Here is a 23,901-nt window from a genome sequence, read left to right as displayed (position 1 = left end):
ATCACTGATAATCTCGAACTCAAGATTACTAACATCGGGTCTATTAATTTTCGGCAACTTAAAATGAGTTGAAAAAGATTTAAAAAATGGTTTCCTTTATATCTTGCATCCCTTCTGAACACCCTTCACATCTAAAATAACAATAATATTTTTTTTCAACCAACTATTTTCCTAAGCATGAAAGAATTTAATATTAGCATCACCTTTCTGGAGCCATCTTGTTATAGAGTTTTGCCACGATATGTTGCATTCAATGTGAGATAAAGAAGAAAAAAATTTAGATGTTATTCTCCTCGTTTCAATGATCTCTTCAACACTTAACCAATATGCTTCTCCTATTAAATTAAGCTCATTCAGATACTCCTTAGCCTCTAGGATTATATCCCCAATAGTCTTCACATGACAAAGATGCCAATCCCTAAGAGACCCTTTTAAAACCTTTAATTTCTCTTTTAACACAGCCAGGAAAATGAAGATTCCACATTAAAGCTGACATGTTTAAGGTTTGTTCAAATACTTGATTTACATTGTAATTAACCAGACAACTTGGTTGGCTTTTATGTTGCTTGTAAGGATATCAGTGTTGGGTTAGGTTGAAAACATGGCTCTTATCTCTACCATAAATTGATTTTTCATATCGAATAGGTGTGAACTAATAGACATTTCCATCTACTTAAAAATTGGCTTCATTGACCAAACACTTGAGCTCCACTAGTAAAGGAGCTCGTGCTAAAGACTTAATTTGAAAAATATTAGATTCGATTTTAAGGTGAGAATAATGTTTGGTCAGTGTCCATATCTCTAGGCACAAACTCTAGATTATTAGGATCCTTTTCCTTTAGAACGAGAGTGCGAAAGCCAAGAAAAAACTTCATTATACTAATTATTAATCGAGTCATTTTGGTATATACTATTTTTATGTGAAGAGTGATTTATTTTATGAATTAATGACTACTTTAGTACTTTAGTACATTTGTTAAATAATTCTTCAAAATCATTTATGGAAATAATCAAAACAATTGTTTCTTTTTTTAAAGCAAAATATTTAGCCAAAAAGCTAGCCCATGTGGGTGATAGGTTGCTTAATCCCTTTGTATCTTAACTAAATTACCATTATCAAGTATTAATAACTAAATTACCATGATCAAGTATTAATAACTAAATTACCGTTATCAAGTATTGATGTAAAGGTGAACACCTATGTACCCTTAGAATTTGGTTGAATACAACTCATGAACCAATCACCAATGTTATGTTACTGTTCTAAAATAATTTATTTTAAAATAAATTAAAATTTTAAATACATTAGAGAGTATTTAACCAAAATCCATGGTACTTAAGAATTTACTTCAATATGCTGAGATAACTATAAGAGTGATATAAGTTGTATTAATTAAAGGTTACAAATTAAAAATAATGATTAACTGGTACTATTTAGCTATGCTTTAGATGGAGTATTAGCATACTTCCATGAACATTTAACATTAGTATCAGTAGTTCGATCCCCTGCTACTTCAGATATTGGTATTGCATCTGTAATCTCCTCCAAATCATCATTGCTCAGCTTCACTTCTAATGAACCAACATTACTATCAACATTTTTTGTCTTGGTTGTTCCTACAATATGCATATCAGACAGAAGCTTTCGCACATGATTCATTTGATACAGATTGCGAAAATGGAAAACCACTAACCAGGGATTGGTACCACAAAGTCTCCTTGATGAAGAATCCATGACAGAGCAAGTTGTGAAGTTGTACATGTATGCTTCTCCGCCAACTTTTGTATTCTAGAATATAAGATCTTGTTCTTGTCAAGATTCTCTCCTTGTAACCTTGGATGCGAAACCTAGTGAAAAATGCGAGTGTTGGTGAATGGTGAACAATGAGAAAAACCAAGAAGCTATCATTAGAAACAAAAGGATTAAGTCCATACCAGAACACTACTTGAAGGTATGCTTTCTGTGACAGCCTTGCCCGCGAAAAATCCACGGCCTAAAGGGCTGTATGGTACTATTCCAATTCCAAGTTCCCTAAAATTGTTGTTGCAATAGTCATGTTATGATCAATATGAAAAAGCATTAAGTAAGGATTTCACAAGTCCAAAGGTTTCAACTCAAGCAAGTAAACCTCAAAGTCCTATGAATTGCGGGCACTCATACAAACACTGACAATCATAAGTGTTGGTGTTGTGTCAGTGTCCTTGTCTACAATGATAAAGACTTTTTTTTCAAAAGTGTCCGTGTTACATAGCGTATTACTTTCATCAAAACAAGTACCTGCAAAGTGGAACAATATGCTGCTCAATTTCGCGAGTCCAAAGGGACCACTCCATTTGAACAGCAGTAATAGGATGAACAGCATTTGCTCTTCTAATGGTATCAGAACTAGCTTCAGATAATCCTATATACTTTATCTTTCCTTCTTCCACCAGCTTTTTAAGCTCTTTCATCTATGATTCAAACAAAATCAAATATAGTAAACAAATACAAGATGCAAATACTAGCACACTACACACACTACTTACTGTGTCCTCAATCGGTATTGTGGTGTCAACACGATGCTGATAATAGAGATCAATGTAGTCTACTCCAAGGCGTTGGAGACTAGCTTCACAACATGATCGAACATATTCTGGTGTACCATTTACTACGATATTGTTTGGTTCCATTTTCACTATTCCAAACTTTGTCGCAATCTGAATTTCTTCGCGAGGTAAGTCCTTCAATGCCTGATAGTTCAACAAACAAAAAAAAAAGTAAAGAAAGAGCAGATCTGTTACTGCTAGAAGCGTTGACTTATGAGTGAACCTTTCCGAGAATGATTTCATTGGCACCATGGGATCCATAAACATCAGCTGTATCAAAGAATGTGATTCCTTTGTTGAATGCATATTTGATCAAAGAGATTCCAACCTCTTCTGAAATAGGGGAGTTATACATTCCAGTGATGCCAGAACACCCAAATCCCATCTTTGAAACCTACAACAACAACCATATAAGTATAACACAAATTGACAAATTACTATTATCAAAACAGTGATGAATGATGATGGAGAATAATTACCTCTAGGCCTTGGCTTCCCAGTCTCACTCTAGGAATGTCTCTCATTTTTCTGTTTCTTTTCTGTTTCCTTAGAGTCTTGATCTCCTTCAAAACGTGTAGATATTTCTTTTGTGGGGAAATTTAATCTTGAGAACCGCATGCTTATATTCTATTCCCACTAACATTTTTTATTCATTCATTTTATAAATGAAGTCATGCATGTATATGGGTCTAAACTACGCAACTCAAAATATATTATAGAATATCTATCAATGAAGTTCACATCACATTTCAAATTACAAAGGTAACTTACCCTCGAAGTCATCCATGTAAATTTACATGCCAATTAGTTGTGTATCAAGAAACACTAACCTGCTTGCACGATTGTGAATTACATAGAAGATAATCATATTGGATATGTTCCATCACCTATCATGAGGTCACTTACTCTAATGAGCTTGTTCTTATTCGTTGATGACCTCAATGAAAATAGAAATTGCACGGAGTGTATAAGAATACAACCACTTTATAAATAAAGGTATCATTTCTGAGGTATGATTATCCAACCAATATACTCCCTTCTTATTTTTTAGCACACGGGCTAAAGTAGACATAAGTGTATTTTTGCCAGGACATCATGTTGAAGTACGGGGATACTTGTGCGGTTGTTGGAGTTAGTTTGAAATTCAACATTGTTTTGGTTTTCAACCTATTGAAAATATAAATATGTGAGAGCAACCTCATCCTTTGAAGTATCTTTTGGGGTCAAAACCCAAACATATTTAACATGACATCAAAAGGTTTGGATTGTCCAATCGAACATTTGCAACAATAAAAAATTGTCCTCACTTTGTTGTTACGGTTTTGATTAGTCTCATCAATTTTTTGTTTATGAATTTTCTTCTTTTCTCTCCACACACAAAAAAAAAATGATAGAAGTTCTTTTGTGTTCTACATTTGAATTTGTTTGAATTTTAAATTATTAGAAAAGTAGTAATGGCTAGTGAAAAAAATGATTTTCTTTGATCTTATAGTGTTTAACTCAATGGAAAAAATTATGATTGTTGGAGTTATGTAATGAAAAGAAATTTGAAAAAAAAAAAAAGGATGTGGAGTTATGTTCATGAAACTTCTGTTGAGCCCACAGATAAAAAAAGATGAAGTAGCATATACAAAAAAGTTGGAAACGTGAGATTTTAGTAATTCAAAGATCCTAACTTGAATTAATAACTCTGCTTTTCAGTTAATAAGTGTACAACCAGCAAAATATGATACTGGTAAGGAGGCACAATGGTCCCTGTGGGCTGAGTCCAAAGGAAGAAGAAGATGATCTGGGCGAGAAGTTGCTTTTTGGTTCAAATTTTTCTTAACTTGTGTTTTGTTATTTAATTATGATTGGGGAAGTCACTAACAGCGCATCGTTTCCAGCATTGTGGCTAGGCGTATTTGTTGATAACCAAGACGACCTGGGTTTGATCCCAGCGTCTTGCAACAATTTTGCCAATTTGTTTGTTTCAATTCATTTACAGATCCCAAGCGCGCAGTCAACGTAGGTTCACCATACGCCTTCGCATCTCCACCACTGGATTAATAGAAGGACCAATCCAAGGATTTAGAAGACGCTAGTCCACGGTGCACCATCAAAGGGACGCCACACTGGATCCCAGCGCCATTGTTTTTTATTTCTTTCTATTTTAATTTTGTTTCTTTAATGTTTGTTTTAAATAACCTTTTCTTAAGGTTATCTTCCTCGAAGATCCTACTACAGTCCACCAAGTCAACAAATCTCTGAATCCTCTGATACCTGATTCCTCTGATACCTGATTCCTTCTAAACCCCAATTAATTTAAATCATATTATCAGAGTAAACATGCAATGAAGAGCGTTACAACTACTTCATATAAAATTAAAACACCTGTCATGTTATTTCGAGGAACATAAATAATTTCAGAACATGTTTCAAACACAGTGGAATACTTCATTCGATTGAATAAACAAAACAACCTCTGCCATACTCAAGGCATAAACAACATTATTCGACAATAAAACCAAAATGAGAGTTAATATATCCAACTCTAAAACAAACGTTCCCCAGTATTACAAGACCAGATCATGACACGACTCTAAAACTATTGAAAACAACCTACGAGCTATCCTCACCAAGCAAGTACGACTACACTTCAATATGAAAAATAACAACAGTAAGGGTGAGTCTCATTCACAATTAAACAGTGTTACCATTTCATAAACGATAAAACATCAACTGCATAATATTCACCCAATATCAAATACATTCAGATTATCCACACATTCACCAATCACACACTACATTATAACATTGGAACACTTCCATTCATGTTATAATGATTCACACACCTAATGCAGTGCAACTATATGCATGTGGTACCAATCATGAGTTTCTACTCATCTCACCGATCCACCATCATCAAGGATACGGCTACTTCCTCTCACTAATTCCACACAATGGGAATTAGCGACCACTGATCCATCTACGTCGGGATTCAGCCACCATATGATTACAAAATGCATGCATCATCTATCACATGCTAACCACCACTTTAATCATATGAACACACCATCACAAAACAATCCATCACATAATCCATACGACAATAATGTCTATCATCATCATGTACTAAGTACATCAACCAACACAATAACAATAGAGTATTTACACCTTTTCATACCATACACAACACATCCGACACGATTCATCATTTCCGAAGAAATACCGAGTTATAAAATAAAATTGAGCTACTGCTCTTTGAATCATTTAGGTGTATAGGAAATAAAATTATCGACTCAACACCCAAAACGGGCTCACGGTTCGAAAGATACGAATTTTTGAAAATAAATATTTTTCACAAAAGATACAGCGTAACGGGTTACGAAAATAATTTTTCAAAAAAGCTTCAGCCGTAACCGGTTACAAAGAAACCGTAACCGGTTACGCTTGACGTAACTCTATTCGCTATTATTTTTGTTCAGCCGTAACCGGTTACGAACAACACCGTAACCGGTTACGAACTCGCAACCAGTCCAAAAACCTCATTTTTCACAACCGTAACCGGTTACAAGCCCAACCGTAACCGGTTACATCACTTGTAACAGCAAAAAAGCACTTTTGACAGCAACTTATTTCCATCCAAACATACACCAATCGAGTCATTTCGACTATGCACAAAAAACAGAATCAATCCATAATTAATACATGTTATTTCATGCCTCAACAACACATCCAAACATAATCAAACATCACAAACATGTATCATCACACAAACCTATCAATTTGAACCTAATTGTCAAAACCCCAACCTAGAACATACTTCTCTATCGAGTCAATACCATACAAATCTTAATCCTATCATCTACAACCCGATAATAAAGGTTAATCGGAAGAGCCCCCCCTTATCGTAGAGTTTTGGGATCTTCGAAGCTCTCTTCCTCTTCTTCTCCTTTGTCGCACTTTCACGTTCTCTGTGTTCTCCCAAATGCACTTGTGTTTCTTTCTTCCAAAAACACTCTTGTCTTATGAAAACACAACACAACTTTAGTAAAGGCCTTATTTCCTACACCCCCTTTCTCACCAATTACAACACTGGCCCATTACTATATATATTCCAGTTTTATTATTTTAATCACCTCGTAATTACATAAATCCAGATTAATTAAATTAAATTAAATTAAATTAAATTAAATTAAATTAAATTAATTCATGAATACGGGTGTTACATTTATCACCTCAAATACCTCTGACCCTTAATTTTCCCAATGCGTGACTTTCTCTTCTCATCTCATACTCTATGATCGGCGCATGATTGTTTATTTAATTCTGTTATTTAATTTCTGCCATTTAAATTCTAGAGATTATGTATAGGTCGCAAGTTTTTTAATGTAATAGTAATTAGGATTTTATTTCCGAACTTTACTTTCTGCATCCCCCGATTTTTGGTAATGCATCCTCCATCCCGAAGCCTTGTAATAGCGTAAATTTATTTTCCACATTTACTTTCCGCATACTATAAACTGCTGATATAATTGTTTAGATGTATACTTAGGATTGTATGCTCAAGACTAAAATCAATTGAAGATCACTAATTCAAAGACTAATTTATCTGAACATAACACACGTGATTGCTGCACACACCCACCTTTAGGGTAACCTCTCTTATGCTTCCTTTCGATTAAATAGTGAAGTTCCTCGAACGTAGGGATACCTTAGCCGGTTACCTTCGATTCAAAATCATCAAAAGATCATGGTCCCTTCGAGGTTGCCTACGATAAATGATCTTGTCCCTCGATTTCTAAGGTATCCATACTTGTTTCCTTTATGACTATTCTCATCCAATTCATAGGACTTCCTATCCTCCTTATGGTATGGATAGCCCTATGGCAAAACGATGAACCTTGATGTCCCGAATACATCCAATGAAAGGACTTCCCACTAACTAATGGTGTGGATAGTCTCTTTCCTTTAAACGAGAGACTTAAAGAACAAGAAAGACATTAAAGTTAGGATAGGTAATTCTTAATTGCTTGCTCAGAAACATTTTGAATTACTTTTCATACCTCCTTTTCAAAATAATTTTCAAAGACTACACTTTGTATACATCCGTACGAAGATCATTACAAAGTTAAAGCTCTTTTCAAACTGTTTTACTAAACACACACGACACTTTTCCAAATAATTCAAACAAACAAGTGAGATAAGAAATTAAGAGCCCATGGATAACCATGAACACAAAGGGTGCTTACACCTTCCCTTTGTATAACCTACCCCCCGAACTCAAAATCTTTCAAAGGTCTTTCCTGTTCTTTTTTCCTTTCCTAATTGGATAAAATAAAAGTCAGTGGCAACTCTTTCTATCCGCAACATTTTAAAATGCCAATTCTTTAACAGTGTTACAGAACTGGCGACTCTGTTGGGGATAAATAAAAAGAGGGGTTACCTTAGAGTTTTAGTTCACTTCTATTTTTGTAAATTGTTTGATTTGTTTGCTTTATTTTAAGGGTACTGCTTGGGAATGCTCTTGTGTGAAAGATTCTAACCCGAATCTCGAGATACCTTAGGTACGTGGAAATAGACCAAGGAGACTGTACGGATCGTCCTGATATGGTTGATCTGGTGGCCACCATTAGTGCGACGCTTTGGTTTGTTCTGATGGCCCTTGAACATGATCGAGGAGACATTAGGCTACCATGTAGTGTCATTAAGCATTAATTTGCCCTTAGAACCCTAGTTGAATTTGACTTTGGCCTATTAGAAAGTAGCAAGGTGGCTAGCTTTGGATTCTTTACCGAAGCTGGTTGATACTCGAAGCTACACTCATTGAGATCAATCTTTCAAGATGTTTTCGGTCAGCCACCTGAACGCTGACTGAGATCATGCTTTCGAGAAAGATCCGTGATATGAGCTCCCTAGAGCCCAATCTTTATTTATAACAGGTTGAACCAACTAAACTTCAGTGGGGAGGGTACCTACCTATAGATTCTATGCAAGCCTTTAAACCTAAGGACACTTGTGTGACTTTCTTGTGTGTGCTACTAACCCTTTGATTTCCTTGCAGGTTTTGCTTGTAGGACTTATTCGTCCTTATTACCTTATGCTTTGCCTAATGCATAACATCTGCATAACATCATGACATCATAACATAGCATGCTAATTAACCCTTTCAAGGATCTTAGGAATTTAGGCGCACAATTGCAGGTGCTATTATCAAGGATAGAATTCCTATCAATGGGCAAGAGGATTTATTTTCCTCTAGCCGTATGTCTTCCAATTCAAAGGCATGGTACCTATCAAGGAGCAAGAGGATTTATTTTCCTCTAGCCATGTACCTTCAAATTCATAAGTACAGGTACCCCGAATCAGAGGCTATGACCCACTAGATATGGTGAGCTTGATTCTTATAGAAGGGCGTTCAAAGACAAGAATCAGAGTTCTTCAGACAAAGCCGCGTCCAATTCATCTTCTAATATCGCAAACTAAATTCCCTAAAGATTCTTGAAAATGTTGCATCTGCATTCATAACATCGCATAGCAGGCTTCTTAATACAGGTTTCTCATCTTCTCGCTGTTTATTTCAGCAGAAATGGATCTCGAACAATCAGTCAAAGACCTTCAGGCTCAGAATGCCCAGTTCTAAGTGTGATTCTGAATTTGGCCAAGGGGTAAGACGAGCTGAAAACCCTCTTGACCAAGAAGGAGAAAAGACCAGAAGATCTGTGGGTGTCATTAACATGGGAATAAGATTACGAGGTCCACTTAAGAAAGCTGAAGAAGTTAAGGTTTCTAAAGAGGACGATAATGAACAAGACGATGATGCCAATATCAAAACCGATGTGAAAAGTAACCATGATTCTGCTAAGCCCTCTGAGGAAGGAGGGGATTACTACTACGAAGATGATCATACTGATGACAAATACAAGTTGCTAGAAGAGCGTATGAAAGCCATGGAAGTTCAGAAAGTTCCTGGACTGGATTTTGAAGAATTGGAACTTATCTCAGGGGTTGTCATCCCTCCAAAATTCAAAACTCCTACATTTGCTAAATATGATGGTGTGTCTTGTACCAAGTTGCATCTAAGATCCTATGTGAGGAAGATTCAGTCTCACACTGCTGACAAGAAGCTATGGGTTCACTTCTTCCAAGAGAGCTTGTCTAGAACTCAACTTGAATGGTACTATCAACTGGAAAGTACCGACATTCGTACCTGGGAAGATTTGGAAACTGCTTTCTATAAGTAATATCAATACAATTCTGATCTCGCACCAACCCGCATGTGTCATACCCCAAAACTTTCCTTCCTCATTTCATCTTCAATGACTCAAGGCTCACGGGTTTACTTAAGGCTTCCTTCTAATCAAGGACCTCCTGAACTAGGGTTTTGCATTCTCCTGAGAAAAGTGATGAACCAAGGTTACCAATGGATCTCATATTGCTCATTATGTTTCAAAATATCTCCATGTCAAAAGTCAAGCTTCAATTCCAAGGATTGCTCATTCATTGGCTCAGATGATCCACAATCGACTAGTTTGACCTAAAAGTCAACTATGGTCAAAGTATGGTCAAAACTCCTGATTTTTGGTTAACAACAATAATATGAAGTATCATTCATCATTTGATCAAAGGTTGATCATGATTCATCAAGGAAAAGCTTCAAAATCAACAAAGGGCGTAGTTACTAAATTATATTTATATCTATAAATATTTCATTCAACTTAATATTTTTTTAATAAAAAAATTAATATTTTTATCTATATTTTTTAACATCAATAACAAAATTAATTTTAATTAAAAATAATTATTTATATTAAAAAATAATTCTTTATTTTTAAATAATATTTCGTTGCTCACCAATATAAATCATTCACATCAGTAACATCACTCTTTTTCTTAAACATTTTCTCTGAAAAAATTTGAATCACGTGTTTGAGTGTGTATAAGTATATATATATATATATAGTAACTGCTTTAATGAAATTTACTTTGGGGATGTGACATTTTCAATACCAAAAACCAAACAAATACTTTGTATTTAGTCTGTATTTGCTCCATTTAGGGTCCGTTTGGTTCAACGGAGGGGAGGGGAGGGGAGGGAATTTAATTGAGGGGAAGGGAATGGAGGGGAGAGAATTTAACTAAATATATGTTTGGTTCAAAGAAAGGGAAGGGAGGGGAGGGGAGAGATTTTTAACAAAAATATGTTCGGTTCACAAGGGGAGGGGAGAGATTTTAAAATCAATTTACCTTTTTATCCTTATAAATATTATTATTTGTACTTAGTAAATATAATTCTAAATAACAATATAATTCTAAATAACAATATTATTGATTAAATTTCACAAAATAATAACTTGTTCATTCATAAACCATAATATAATCGTAAACAACGCAAATTAAACCATTATCTCATCATGTCATTCATCTAACCCAATAAAATAATTTTTATAATTAAAAATAAATAAAATAATGTTAAAATATTAAAAAAAAATAGAACAAATAATATTAGAGTTAAATTTTTTATTTATAACATAAATATATTATATTTCCATATTTTGTATGTTATTATTATTATTAGTATAATAAAAAAACCTTATTACTATCGTATATTATAAAAAAGAATTGATATAAATATAAGTATGTTATTATTATTAAAAAAATAATTTAATATAAAAAAGGGAACTTCAACAAAATAAAAAAAACTCATCTGGGAGCAACAACGCACAAATAGCAACCACACAATAGAAAAAAATAAACGTGAAATAAAACAGAGAAAAAAAATCTAGTCTTTAATAATTCAATAAGGACAATTTTGGAATAAAAAAAATAATTGAGGTTAAAATAGGGAAAATAATAAAACTATAATTATTGAATCTTCCCTCCCCTCCAAATCCCTCCAATTTGGAGGGGAACAAAAAGTGAGTCTAGGAGAGATTTTGCTCCCCTCTCCTCCTCTCCCTTATAAAAAATGAACCAAACACATATTGTTATAATAATCCCCTCCCCTCCCCTCCATCTACTCTCAACCAAACGGACCTTAGGGAACTGTCCGGTTACCCCGTCTCAAAATAATTGTCTTATTTGAGTTTTGCACGATTCTTAAGAAAATGATTAGATGTGTTGGTTTTAATGAAAAAAATTAATATCATTTATTAAGGTACCCTTATTTATTATAGGTAGTGGAGTAGCTGAAAAACGTGAAACTTAATATATAGAGGTATAGTAGTGGAAAAAAATAATAAATGTTACATTGGTATTCTAAAGAGATATTTATTCTGAGACATAGAAAAAATTCAAATGAGACACTTATTATGTGACAGAGGGAGTAAATCACAATATATTAAAATCTCTTTTTTTCTTCTTCCTCATTCGCTCAAAAATTCAAATCTTTCTTTATGTTCTTCTTCCTCACCTTAAAAAGTTTTTCGCCACCGTGAACTCAAGTTTCTCCATTGTGACTCGGATCTTTTAGTCATCTTGCTGCCGTGAACTCAATTTTCTAGTTGTCGGGAACCTAAGCCTCTCAATAATCTCACCGCCGTTAACTCAACCATCTTGCCACTGTAAACTTGCAGTTTTCCATCAATTTTGTTTTATTATTCCTTCGTCGAATCGTGTTATAGACTGTAAATCTATAGTTTGTTGTTTGAGATTAAAGATGACTTGAATTCGTTATTTATAGTAAAGATGTGGTGGTGGCATGTATGAATGTTTGTGATTAAAGATATGGAGGAAATTGAGTTTTTTTTCCAGAAGGTGGAAGATGAATGAAAAATGGATTTTGTAAGGAAAAATAAAAACTAACGAAAGAGAATGAATTGTCATTTAGTTTTTAAAAAAAGTTAATATACTAATGTGTCTGATATGTGTGTAGGTATGTTTTTACTGATTAATGATGTATGGAATAGCAGTGGGTGGGAGTTGTTTTTTTACTTACTTGGTTCACTTGGTATGTTCAAGACTGACTGTAGAGATGGATTTGTGGTGTATCTTGCAGGCATGACTTGTGCATGTGTTTTGTTTTAATGGAAATATATTCTTGGCTTTTCAAAAAAAAAACATTAATTTTTTTTTGCCGCGTGTTGTTGCATATCTAGAGTAAGGATTGAGTAACAGTACATTTTCCTAAAAAGAGAAGATACTTACTCTGATAAAAGCAATATATTTTACTAAGGGGACAACTTCTCTATCCATCACAATAAGTTGTACCTCCAACCAATCAAATGATTCCATCTCATTTAATACATATAATTGTTTATTAAAATATTACAAATATTTGTTATTTTCAAAGCATTTTACAAATGAGGTAACCTTACCCAACTTTTTGAGTTGGGTAGATAAGAATTCACCTTTTACTAATTCATTTGTTTTTCTTAGTTAATTTTTAATTTTAGAATTGATTTTGTGAATTTAGAGATTGAATACTATGAATTTTGTATTTACAGTTGCGCTACACAAAAATGAGGCAACTTCATCATTCATCACCACCTCAGGGTAATTTGGTATATTTTTAGTTGATATTTTAAAATGAATAAAAAGAGTTTTTATGCTATTTATTTTTATTTCAATTTTAGGTGCAATTGCTCGATTTGCCGCTCTCCCGCCTGAGTACATCTTCCCTTCAATTTACTTTGGAGATGGAGGTATCCGCAGATCGGATCCATTGCCGATCATTCTAATTGTATTTGCGGGAGTGTTAATTATCCTAATAATAATGGGGATAATTCTATGGAAGTATTTTAGTGCAACACCACCACCAGTCTCCGTTAACCAGACCGCACTAGGAGTGCCAGTGCCCGTACCGATGGAAACATGGGTATCATACAGACTTCAGGATAACAACGAAACCGTGCCCGTGCCCTAGGACTTTGTTATAGTATAGAGTGCATCTTTTACTCATTATGAATGAATTTGCTTATAAAGAAAAAAAAACATAGCTTATGTGATTTTCATTATTGTAATGGTTTGCATAAATACTTTATTATTTATTATGTTATCAGTTGTTTTCCTTAAATATTTGTTACTCATTTTATTCTCTTCTTTAACCATTATTAAGCATTTAGAAAACTGTTTAAAGTGATAGCATTTGGCCTAAAAATTATTAATAATCATATGCTTTGTTTTTTTTCTTGCAATTTTTTTGTGTGTAAGCAAGATATATTAATAAACGGAGAACTAAGGGTTCTCCAACCCGGTTACAAAAGAAGCGGGAAAACCCGAACAAAAAAGGGAAAATTACAACCAAATAAACTTATGAGAGAAAAAGAATCAGATCTTTTAGAAACTCATAAAACGAATAGTTGGAGTAAGTAATTTTCCCGCAAAAAGACCATTTCCAAACCATATGCTTAACATTCCACACCATGTCGTTGAAATTCCAACCTTCGTCACGGAAGCACACACCATTACGGACCAACCATAGCATCCATATAGTAGCTAACCACACTACATTCTCCTTACTACTCCTAACCTTTTTATCCCGGAAGAAACAATGCCAATCCATAAAATTCGGCAAGCACCCCTCCTCCACATCCCCCTCTTTACCCACCCAAAGAGCTATTTCATTTCAAATAGCTTTCACCACCCAACATCCAAAAAAAGAATGGTTTCTACTTTCTATTTCATATCCACAAAAACAACACTTTAAAGTATCTACCGGTATATTAATTCCTCTATACACCAAGCAATCCTTAGTCGGAATCCTATCAAGTAGAAATCTCCAACCAAATGCCTTGATTTTGAAAGGCACATCCGCCTTCCAAATTAGCCCAAACGCCCCATCATGTTTGTTCGGCGGCCCAACCGGAATGAATTCCCTTCCCAAAAAAGAGTAACAAGATGCCACCGAGAAAATTCCATCACCGGTTAAAGACCATAACACCTCATCTCTCCCCTCCCCCGCACCACCAAAATCGGCCAACACCTCCCTCATCCGAACTAGACCCTCCCTAAAGTCCCTCTCCGCCTCCATGCCCACATGAATCCCAAAATCACCCCAACGCCATCTACCCTCTAACCACCCTCCCATAGAAGCCACCGAGACCCCTTTCAAAAGCGAAGCCTCATATAAATCCGGAAACTCGTCACACAAAATAAGACCTCTCCACCATTTGGCTTCCCAAAAAGGAGTGTTATAACCATTTTTCACAACCCACCTACATCCTTCAACAATAGGATCCCTACAAGATCTCCTCCCCATTTTCAAAAGGTCCCTCCACCATAAAGAAGAAAAAGGTGAAGTAGAAGAAAACAAAGAAACTTTTGAGTCAAACTTACCGTACACCAAAGAAACTAAGTCACCATACCGAGATTTCAAAACACTTAGCCATAAAGAATCATGCCCATTCAAAATTCTCCACCTCCACTTTGAAAGAAGAGCATTATTAAAAACCGCAATATTCTTTACCCCAATTCCCCCTTTCTCAAAAGGAAGAATCACATTCCTCCAACTAACCCAATGTATCTTCCTCTTCTCCTCCACTCCTCCCCATAAAAAATTACTTTGAATCCTATTAATTTCTTTCACCACTTTCAAAGACATCTTGTAAAACGACATCGTGGAAATAGCCAAAGAAGTAAGAATGGACTTCAAAAGCGTGATTCTCCCTCCCAAATTTAAGAAACGATGTTTCCAACTTCCTAACCGCTTCTTTAAATTCAACACCAAAGGCCTCCAAGTCCACTCCTTCCTAGGGTCAAAACCAACCGGAATACCAAGAAAATAAAAGTTACTTTCCTCCACTTTACAAGATAGAAACGAACCCGCGGCTTCCAAGAAAGAATCCCTTGTGTTGATGCCAATTAATTTGCTTTTATGAAAATTGATACTGAGGCCTGACACAATCTCAAAAGCTCCTAACACCCCCTTGATCGCCTTAACTTGCTTCCAAGATCCTTCCCCCACCAAAAGAGTGTCATCCGCAAATTGGAGAATATCCACCTTACAAGTATTTTTAATAGTAAAGCTCTCAAATTCCCCAATTTCTATAGATTTCCTCACTAAACCTGCGAGACCTTTCGCCATCAAAACGTAGAGAAAAGGAGAGAGAGGACATCCTTGTCTTAAACCTTTATAAACACCAAAATCCTTCGTAGGACTTCCATTAACAAGCACCGATATGCTACTATTGAAAACCAACAACTCCATCCAACCTAACCATCTCCTTCCGAATCCCATTCTCTTCAACAAATACCTCAAAAAACTCCAACTAACTTTATCATACGCCTTCTCAAAATCGAATTTGAACAACAAACAACTTTTTCTTTCCTTCCTCGCATAATCCACTACCTCATTAGCCACCAAAACTCCATCCAAAAGATATCTACCGGGCACAAACGCGTTTGGACAAGGAGAAATAACCGTATCGAGGACCCATTTTAACCTCCCCGCCAAAAGCTTTGCTACCACTTTGTACATGCAACCCACCAAACAAATGGGTCTATAATCATCAATAGATAGCGGGTTGCCATTCTTCAGGATCAAAGACAAAAAACGAGGAAGAAAAATCTTGCAATTATTATATCATGTCATTTTCATCGTCTTCTTATTTATATTTTGCAGCAAATCCTCACCCCAACGCACAAGATACAACATAAAACATTTATATGAATATGAGTATTAGTTGTTAGCTAAATACCAAAAATACAAATAATACACATAATCACAAACTAGAATGGAAAAGTGGTATTCAATTACACGGGTGTTGTTGGCTGATATGGTGTTGGCAAGACTAGATAATGCTTCAATCCTTTTGAGTGACCATCTTGCAAGTATGGCTCTAAAAATCCAATAAACTTACTTCCATATTCATTCCATCGAGCACCATACCCATCAAAAACTCTTATTTCAAAGACAGCTCCATGTGGCGGGACAATGTGTATATTTATCTAACAACAATGTGCTATTAAGTTGTTAATAGCATCCGTTGCGAGCCTATTTTTATTAGAATCATTCCAAACCAAAGAACTCCAATAACCACTGCTACATGTCATACCCTAATTTTGACCTCCCCTGAGATGTCATATCTTCAGGCTTCTTATCAGATCAAGACAGATACTCAGAGCAGTCACTTACTCATCTGGAGCTCAATCGGGGGAGTTCAGAAACAAAAGAACTCATGCAAAGGATCAATCAATAGAAGGATTAATCTCTAAAACAATCATGGGACCCAAAAGCTTCATTTTTATTCACCTATGATTGATTAGACACCCAGTTATCTGAGATCAGGTTTACCCAGGTCACCTGACTAGGGTTTTGAGCCTATCAAGGACTATAATCAGGGATTGCATTTGGGAAACCCTATAAAGCTCCAAGATATAACTCAAAGGTTTCAATCATCTCCAAATGGTCCATATAACAACATCCATTGGGCATTACACCTCAATTCAAGATCCACAGTCAACAATTTCATCTGGTCGATAATTAGGGTTTTTGACCTAATTCACCTGCACAGTTAACTTTTAATCAGGACATGGATCCAAAACTCAAAGCATGACTCAATAGCTTCTATTACCTCAATATAATCCATTCACATAATTCATTTGAGGAGGAGAACATGGTTCATCACAAAAGTCCAAAATCTCACTTCATCTGAAAAAAGTCAACTGTACAAGATAACCTTTGACTTTTGAGGTTTTTGGTCAAACCATGACTTTTTAAGATCAATATCATCAATATATGATTATTAAAGTCATTTGGCAAATGAAATTCAAGAAAATTCATCATGGATCAAAAAATCAAGAATTAGGGTTTTTGAGGGTATTTTGGGAACTCAAAATTTTGCTTACACACTCAAAAATCTCCTAAAATGAAAGTTGTAGATCTTGCAAAATAAAACAACATATTACATAGCAACTTTTTTCAAGAAATCAATCATTGAAGAGATTTGGGAATTTTGAAGTTTTAGGTCATAAAAACTTAGAAATTTTTCTAAGTGTTTTTAACCTAGTTTTCTTCCAACTTTGAGCTCATTTTTCACATTTTTCCCAAATGATTCTGAAGAAACCTCAAACTAATGATTTGAAGTAGATGTTTAGGGCTCTCCAAATTGTGCTCAACCTTCTCCAAATTCATTTTGAGCTAGGAGTTATGCTTGTTCAAAGTTGGCCTCATGAAGTAAAATTATAGGTCATGCATCATTTTGGAACTTTGCAATTTTGTGCATATAGCCTCACTTATGGATGCTACACGACCCATAACACATCTGCAAACATGACATGCATTCATTTTCACCATGGCATAAGGATTGAGGAAGATTCCCAAAACAAGAACATGTGATTATGTAATGATTACATTTGGGAATTTATGGCAAATGGATGAATCATCAAAAGAATCTTCTCACCAACCAATTAGAGCTCATTATGCATCAGAAATGTTCCCTAAAATCAGATGGAATCAATGGATAGGGAGTTAGCTCGAAAATGCAATGATCACACTTGGATATTCTTTGAAATTTCTTCATGCTTAAGGAAACAAGTTAACCTCACTAAGCAAGCTCACTATATCCAATTGCTCTGCATTCATTTGCCTATAAATACAAGTACATTCCTCAGTATTAGACACACCAAAGCAACTCAATTCCTTGCTTTCTCCTTCTCTCTCTCATGCTTATGGTTTTTCAAAGTTCTTTGGCAAGAAGAATCGTTTTCTTCAAACTAGAGCTCTTCTTTGGAAAGTAAGCATTCTAACATCTCAAGGGGGTTCATTTGAGGTGATCCAAGCACCTGGATCACTTCTGTAAGTGGAGGAACACCATTGTTGCTTTCATTTTGGAGCTCATGCAGTTGGAGGTCCATAGAACAAATCAGAAGGTGTCAAGCCAAGCTAAGTATCCAAACACGTTCCTTAGGGTGTGGTGAAGCTATTCAGATGGTTGCATCTCATCTATACCAGCAGATTCATCAACCTCCATGTTCACTTGGAGCTCAAATCTAAGGGGTCGGGTGGAGTAATTATGAGGTATTCAAGTCACAATAAGTATTCAGTTAGCATCACTAAGTCCCAAGGAAGCTTTGAGGATCATTCACGCAAGCCCAGGTGTTTTCCATCAAGCTCACGACCTCCATTTTCAGAGGTATTTTTTCAAACTCCAACTCAATAATTCAAGTACTCTTTCTTGTATATCTCGATGCCAGTTTGTTCACCATCATAAGAGGATTGAAAACCCTCTATCATCATTCATTTATTCATCTTATGCATCATTTAATTTTAAAATTAGGTTTTATGTGATCTTCGTGTTTTCTGGAAAATTATATAGTTATAGTCGATATAAATAAATGTTAGTTACATATTTGAAATCGTGAGAGAATTTAGAGCAAGTTTGCTCTTTACATCTTTGCAAATGGTTGAGAATTGAGAGAGTTCAGAAATTCAAAAATGAGAAAGCTTGAGGTTGAAGATGAAAATGGTGGTGGCGCGCAAAAATTCAAATCCAGGGTCTGAGTTTATTTTATTTTGAGTGGAAGTTGTTTTATAAACGACTACATCGTTATAGCTCAGTGGTAAAGAGAGTTTGTATGTTGCGCGTGCCCAAGGTCTGGGATTTGAATCCCCCTCGCCCCAGACCCTTTTGATTTTATTTCTTTTTTTGTTCTATGCACTTGAGCAACATATGTATTGCAATAGAGTCACTCCTTTGACACCAAGCGCGCGTTGGCCCAGTGGTGTTATTTTGAGAGATTGACTGCAAGGGCGTGGGTTCAAACCATGGTAAGGCCAAAACATTATTTTTTATCACTTTTTCCCTTCATTTTCTTCACAACTTCACACAATTAATTCACTTATCAAATTAATTCATTTTAACTTCATTTTTCACACATTTATCATTTAACATGTCTATTTTATTAATAACCCAAAAAATCACAAAAATATTATTTATTTATAGGTATATTTTTTAGGTTTAAAATAACATATTTTTAAGTATTCAAAAATACTTTAAATATAATTTCTCTTTATTTTCAAAACCTAATCTCTTGTAAATATTTTTTGTGATAAAACCCTAATCATGTGGATCTTAATTAGGTGTAGATTTTGTCTAAACTCTAATTAAGTTGACTTTTTATCAATCTTCAAAACTGTTTTCAAACCTAAATTAAACAGACGATCCAGGTTTTCAGACAACAAAAACCTTGTATCATTTCTAATTTCTTTTCAACTATTTTCATAACAGTCAACCAGTACTATAAAGTACTGGGCCTCTATTAGAGTGTAAGTCCCAGCACCTTTTTTTCTTTTCTTAGTTTGTTTTCAAAAACTTTATTTTCAAAAAAATCTCCTTTCTGTTTTAAAAACATTCTTCTGGTATTTGAAGGGCATTATTCCCGGTGAAACTCTTCATATACCTATGTGACCTTTGTCCATCTTCACTTCTTCTGTTTTCAAAAATCCTTAACTGTTTATCATAAATATTCAACTGTTATCAATAAAATTGCTGGTAAGGCTTTGTACATACATCCTCAAAGGCCTCCACTCCATCCAGGTTAGGCTTTATAGCTTTCAATTTACAGTCTTTATTTAAATTACTGTCAAATACAAACTGTTTATATATTAGAACTACGTCAGAGTGTAAACCCTAGGACAGTTAAACCATATATATATATTATAGGAATATGGCCTAGGATTGAGAATGTCTTCCCGGTGAAGGCTCTTTCCTAATTAGAGATCTTTAGTTCAAACCCTCAAGATGAATTATTCCCGGTGAAACATCTTGAAAAAAGCCTTAGAACCAAAATAGGATACATCCACCCAAGAGGAATTATTCCCGGTGAAACCTCTTACCCATTTGGTTAAAGCCAAAATAAGTTCAAAACCACATAGCTTTCTCTTGTGCTATAACAAGGACCCTCGATTAGCCTCCTCTTGGGCTTTGTACAAGGACCCACAGGCTTCCTAAAAGCATTTCCAGCTTCCTCTTGAGCTTGTATACAAGGACCCATCAGGTTTCTTATAAACATAGGAACAGGTCTTTAGTTACCTTTTAGCCTATCCTGGTGAGTTTCTTCCACTTTTAAACCAGACTTTAAAACAAGCAAAGATTTGTCTCAATCTCATATTGAGTACACCCTTTTGGAATGAGAGACATGGACAGTCTCTGTTACCCTTATCATCACTAATCTTCCTTAGCAGAGTCTAGGATCCATATTTGTTTATCCCCAGTCAGTGTCAGCCTTCATCTTGGGCTTTAAACAAGAAGTCTCAATTAGATAATCACTCCTTCATCCCTGGAAAGGGTCAGCCTCCAATCACTCCTTCATTTTTAACAAAACCCCTGGAAAGGGTTAGCCTCTAAAATTCATTCTTTCAAAAGATAATTTCCCCAGCTAAGTAAAACCCCTGGAAAGGGTTAGCCTCAAAAAGTCAGTCTGTTAATAGATAAATCCTCTAGCAGAGTAAAATTCCCCCAGTGAGTCCTTCACTATTAAGTAGCCACAACCTTGGGCTTTGTACAAGGCATATAAACCACATTTCATATGTCAAAGACTCCTAATCTCAAGGATCTTTTACCCATAGAGTCATCCATACTCATTTTCTTAAAAAAAGTCAGCCACAACCTTGGGCTTTGTACAAGGCAGAAAATAATGTTTTCCCTAGCCAGAGTAGCCACAACCTTGAGCTTCATACAAGGCACAAATTAATAACTTCCCCAGTTAAGAGTTAGCCACAACCTTGGGCTTTGTACAAGGCACAAAATAGAGTCATTCATAGTCTTAAAAGTTCAGTTTCCTCAGCAGTCAGCCACAACCTTGGGCTTCATACAAGGCACAAAATAGAGTCTCCCTAAGTAGAGTCAACCACAATTCTGGGCTTTGTACAGAACACCAAATAAAACCCATAAAATAAACACTCTCCAGCTAGTGTCTGTAACACCCATAATTTCAGTTTATTAATTTAATTTGGATTTAAATTAAATAATTGGAATTTTAGAATTTAAATTGGATTTAATTGGAAAATAATGGAGTAAGAGCTATTGGGCTTAAGGTGTGGTGATAGTAAAAGAGGGGTGCTAATTAGTTAGGCCTTTTACTAAGTTATGGTTAATTTATTTTATTTTATTTTCATAAAATAAGAGAAAGGAACCATTTGGGGAGAAAGGAATAACACGTGAAAAGAGCAAGAGAAGAGGGAGAGGCAAGAACGTGAAACCGGAAGGAGAGCATTCAAGAAATTCATCGAGGTAAGGGGGGACTCTTCCTTTTAGTATCTCTTATGTGGTCTTAGGTGAAAGGTAGATTGATGTATGGTTTGGTTCAATTAGATATTGGGATTGTTAGGTTAGGGTATTCTAATTGGATTGAATTGATGATAATTGTGTGAAATATTTGGTTAATAATGAGTTTGGATGATGTTTTATAGTGTATAATTGAATGTATGATGATTATATGCCTGTATGTGATGTCTGGAATCGTTTTTGGGTGAAAAAGAGGTGAAATCGCAGGGTCTGTCGCAGACTTGGGGTTTGCTGAAATCGCAGGTCTGCTGAGCGGAGGGGGGTCCGCTGAGCGGAGGTCCCAACGTAGTTCGCTTCTATTTGATGTCGCTTGAGGTCCGCTGAGCGGGGGTCTGAAGGATTTCGCTTCTGCCTTGCTCCGCTGAGCGAACCTTGCTGTGTGTGAATTTTTCCAAACTTCGAAATAACGTATCTTTTGATCCGTGAATCATTTCTTAGTGCCGTTTTGGGCGTTGTGCAAGTAATTAAATATTTTATATGATGAATGATGATTATTGGTATTAGCCGATTTTATTTCTTTAAAAAAAACTCGATTTAATTACTTGATGAGAATTGAACATTGTGTGCATAAGAGATAGGTGTGACAATGTGTTTGATGTGATGATGGATTGGTTGTGACTTGTTATTATGATTGTGATGGATGCATGACTACTTGAATGATGTTGAAAACATGTACATACTTATTCGGTGATGTGGTGTTGAGATGAGTTGTTCATCGTGATTCGGTGTGTTTTAAGTATGTTATATGTGTTTCATTCATTCACATGCATTGATGTTGGATCCCGGTGATGTTTGGATCGTTGGTGGACATATTTCCCATTGTGCGGAAATTGTGTCGGTGGGCCGTATCTCGATGAGGCGTAGATCGGTTAGGTGGATTGATTCCACGGTTTATTGGTACCACATGCATAGTGTCAGTTGTGTCATATGCATTTTGTCATAACATGATTGTATGGATTTCTGTAGTATGTGTTGTAATCTATTATTGTGTGAATTACTGAATAATAGATGTGAATCTGAATATGTATAATTGGGTGAACGGTATATTATGATGCTTGTTGCTTATGAATTGCATAATATTTACTAATTGAGAATGAGACTCACCCTTACATGTTGACATTTTCAGATTGAGGAGTAGCGACATTAGTGCTTGGTGAGGATGACTCATAGAGTTTATCCGTTTATGTTGGGTCGTGTCGGTCATGCTCTGATCTGTAACACTGGGGAACGATAGTTATAGAGTTTTTATGAAATTAATCTACTTTAATTGGTGTTGGATTATGATTCCATTGGATGTATTTGATAATGTTTCTTATTCCGCTGTGATAAACATAATTACGATTTGGTGAACCGTTTCCCAATGAAGCATGACTTGACCATGATTGGTTTATTTATTTTATATAATTGTGGCACCCTTTTGTTTATGTTTTACTCTGATATAATTGTTTAAAAATTGCCGCGGGGTTTAGAAGGGTGTTACAATAGTGGTATCAGAGCATAGTCGGTCGTTTGGGTCAGAGTCTTAGTGTCAGATAATCCCTCGTATGCGAATAGTGTAAGGTTGACACTATCGATACATCTTGTTCTAATGAATATTGTTTTATATTTAGCAGAACAATGGCCGGAAGAGGAGGAAGAAACGACGATGCAATTGCCGAGGCTCTAGGCATGATTGCTGGTGTACTGGGAGGGAATGTCAATGAAGCTGGTATTGGTGCTGACAGGCAGCTGAACAGTTTTCAGCGGAACAATCCTCCGTTGTTCAAAGGCACACATGATCCTGAAGGTGCTCAGAAATGGCTTAAGGAGATCGAGAGGATTTTCAGAGTCATCGATTGTGCTGAGAACCTGAAAGTGAGGTATGGTACTCATATGTTGTCCGAAGAGGCTGATGACTGGTGGATGGCTACCAGGGCTGAATTGGATGCTGATGGTGTAGCTGTTTCCTGGGCTGTGTTCAAGAGAGAGTTTCTGAGGAGGTATTTTCCTGAAGACGTTCGAGGCAGGAAAGAGATTGGATTTTTGGAGCTGACTCAGGGTAATATGACGGTACCAGAGTATGCTTCGAAGTTTGTCGAGTTGGCTAAGTACTACGTTCACTACAATA

The 23,901-nt window shown here is 35.6% G+C and overlaps 1 protein-coding gene across 1 annotated transcript; it reads right to left on the bottom strand.

The window, feature by feature from the left end:
• Positions 1-1,197: 1,197 nt before the first annotated feature.
• Positions 1,198-3,213, bottom strand: LOC131599466 (probable aldo-keto reductase 1). The gene is made up of 7 exons (XM_058871805.1): positions 3,066-3,213; positions 2,810-2,980; positions 2,527-2,730; positions 2,279-2,451; positions 1,936-2,032; positions 1,695-1,848; positions 1,198-1,617 (listed from the first exon to the last, which is right to left on the bottom strand). The coding sequence occupies exons 1-7, from the start codon at positions 3,108-3,110 to the stop codon at positions 1,439-1,441; spliced, it is 1,023 nt and encodes a 340-aa protein (XP_058727788.1). The 5' UTR covers positions 3,111-3,213; the 3' UTR covers positions 1,198-1,438.
• Positions 3,214-23,901: the final 20,688 nt, after the last annotated feature.

This window comes from Vicia villosa, linkage group LG4 (genome assembly GCF_029867415.1).
Source record: "Vicia villosa cultivar HV-30 ecotype Madison, WI linkage group LG4, Vvil1.0, whole genome shotgun sequence".
Lineage (NCBI taxonomy): Eukaryota > Viridiplantae > Streptophyta > Magnoliopsida > Fabales > Fabaceae > Vicia > Vicia villosa.
This window is presented reverse-complemented; position numbering and strand designations above follow the sequence as displayed.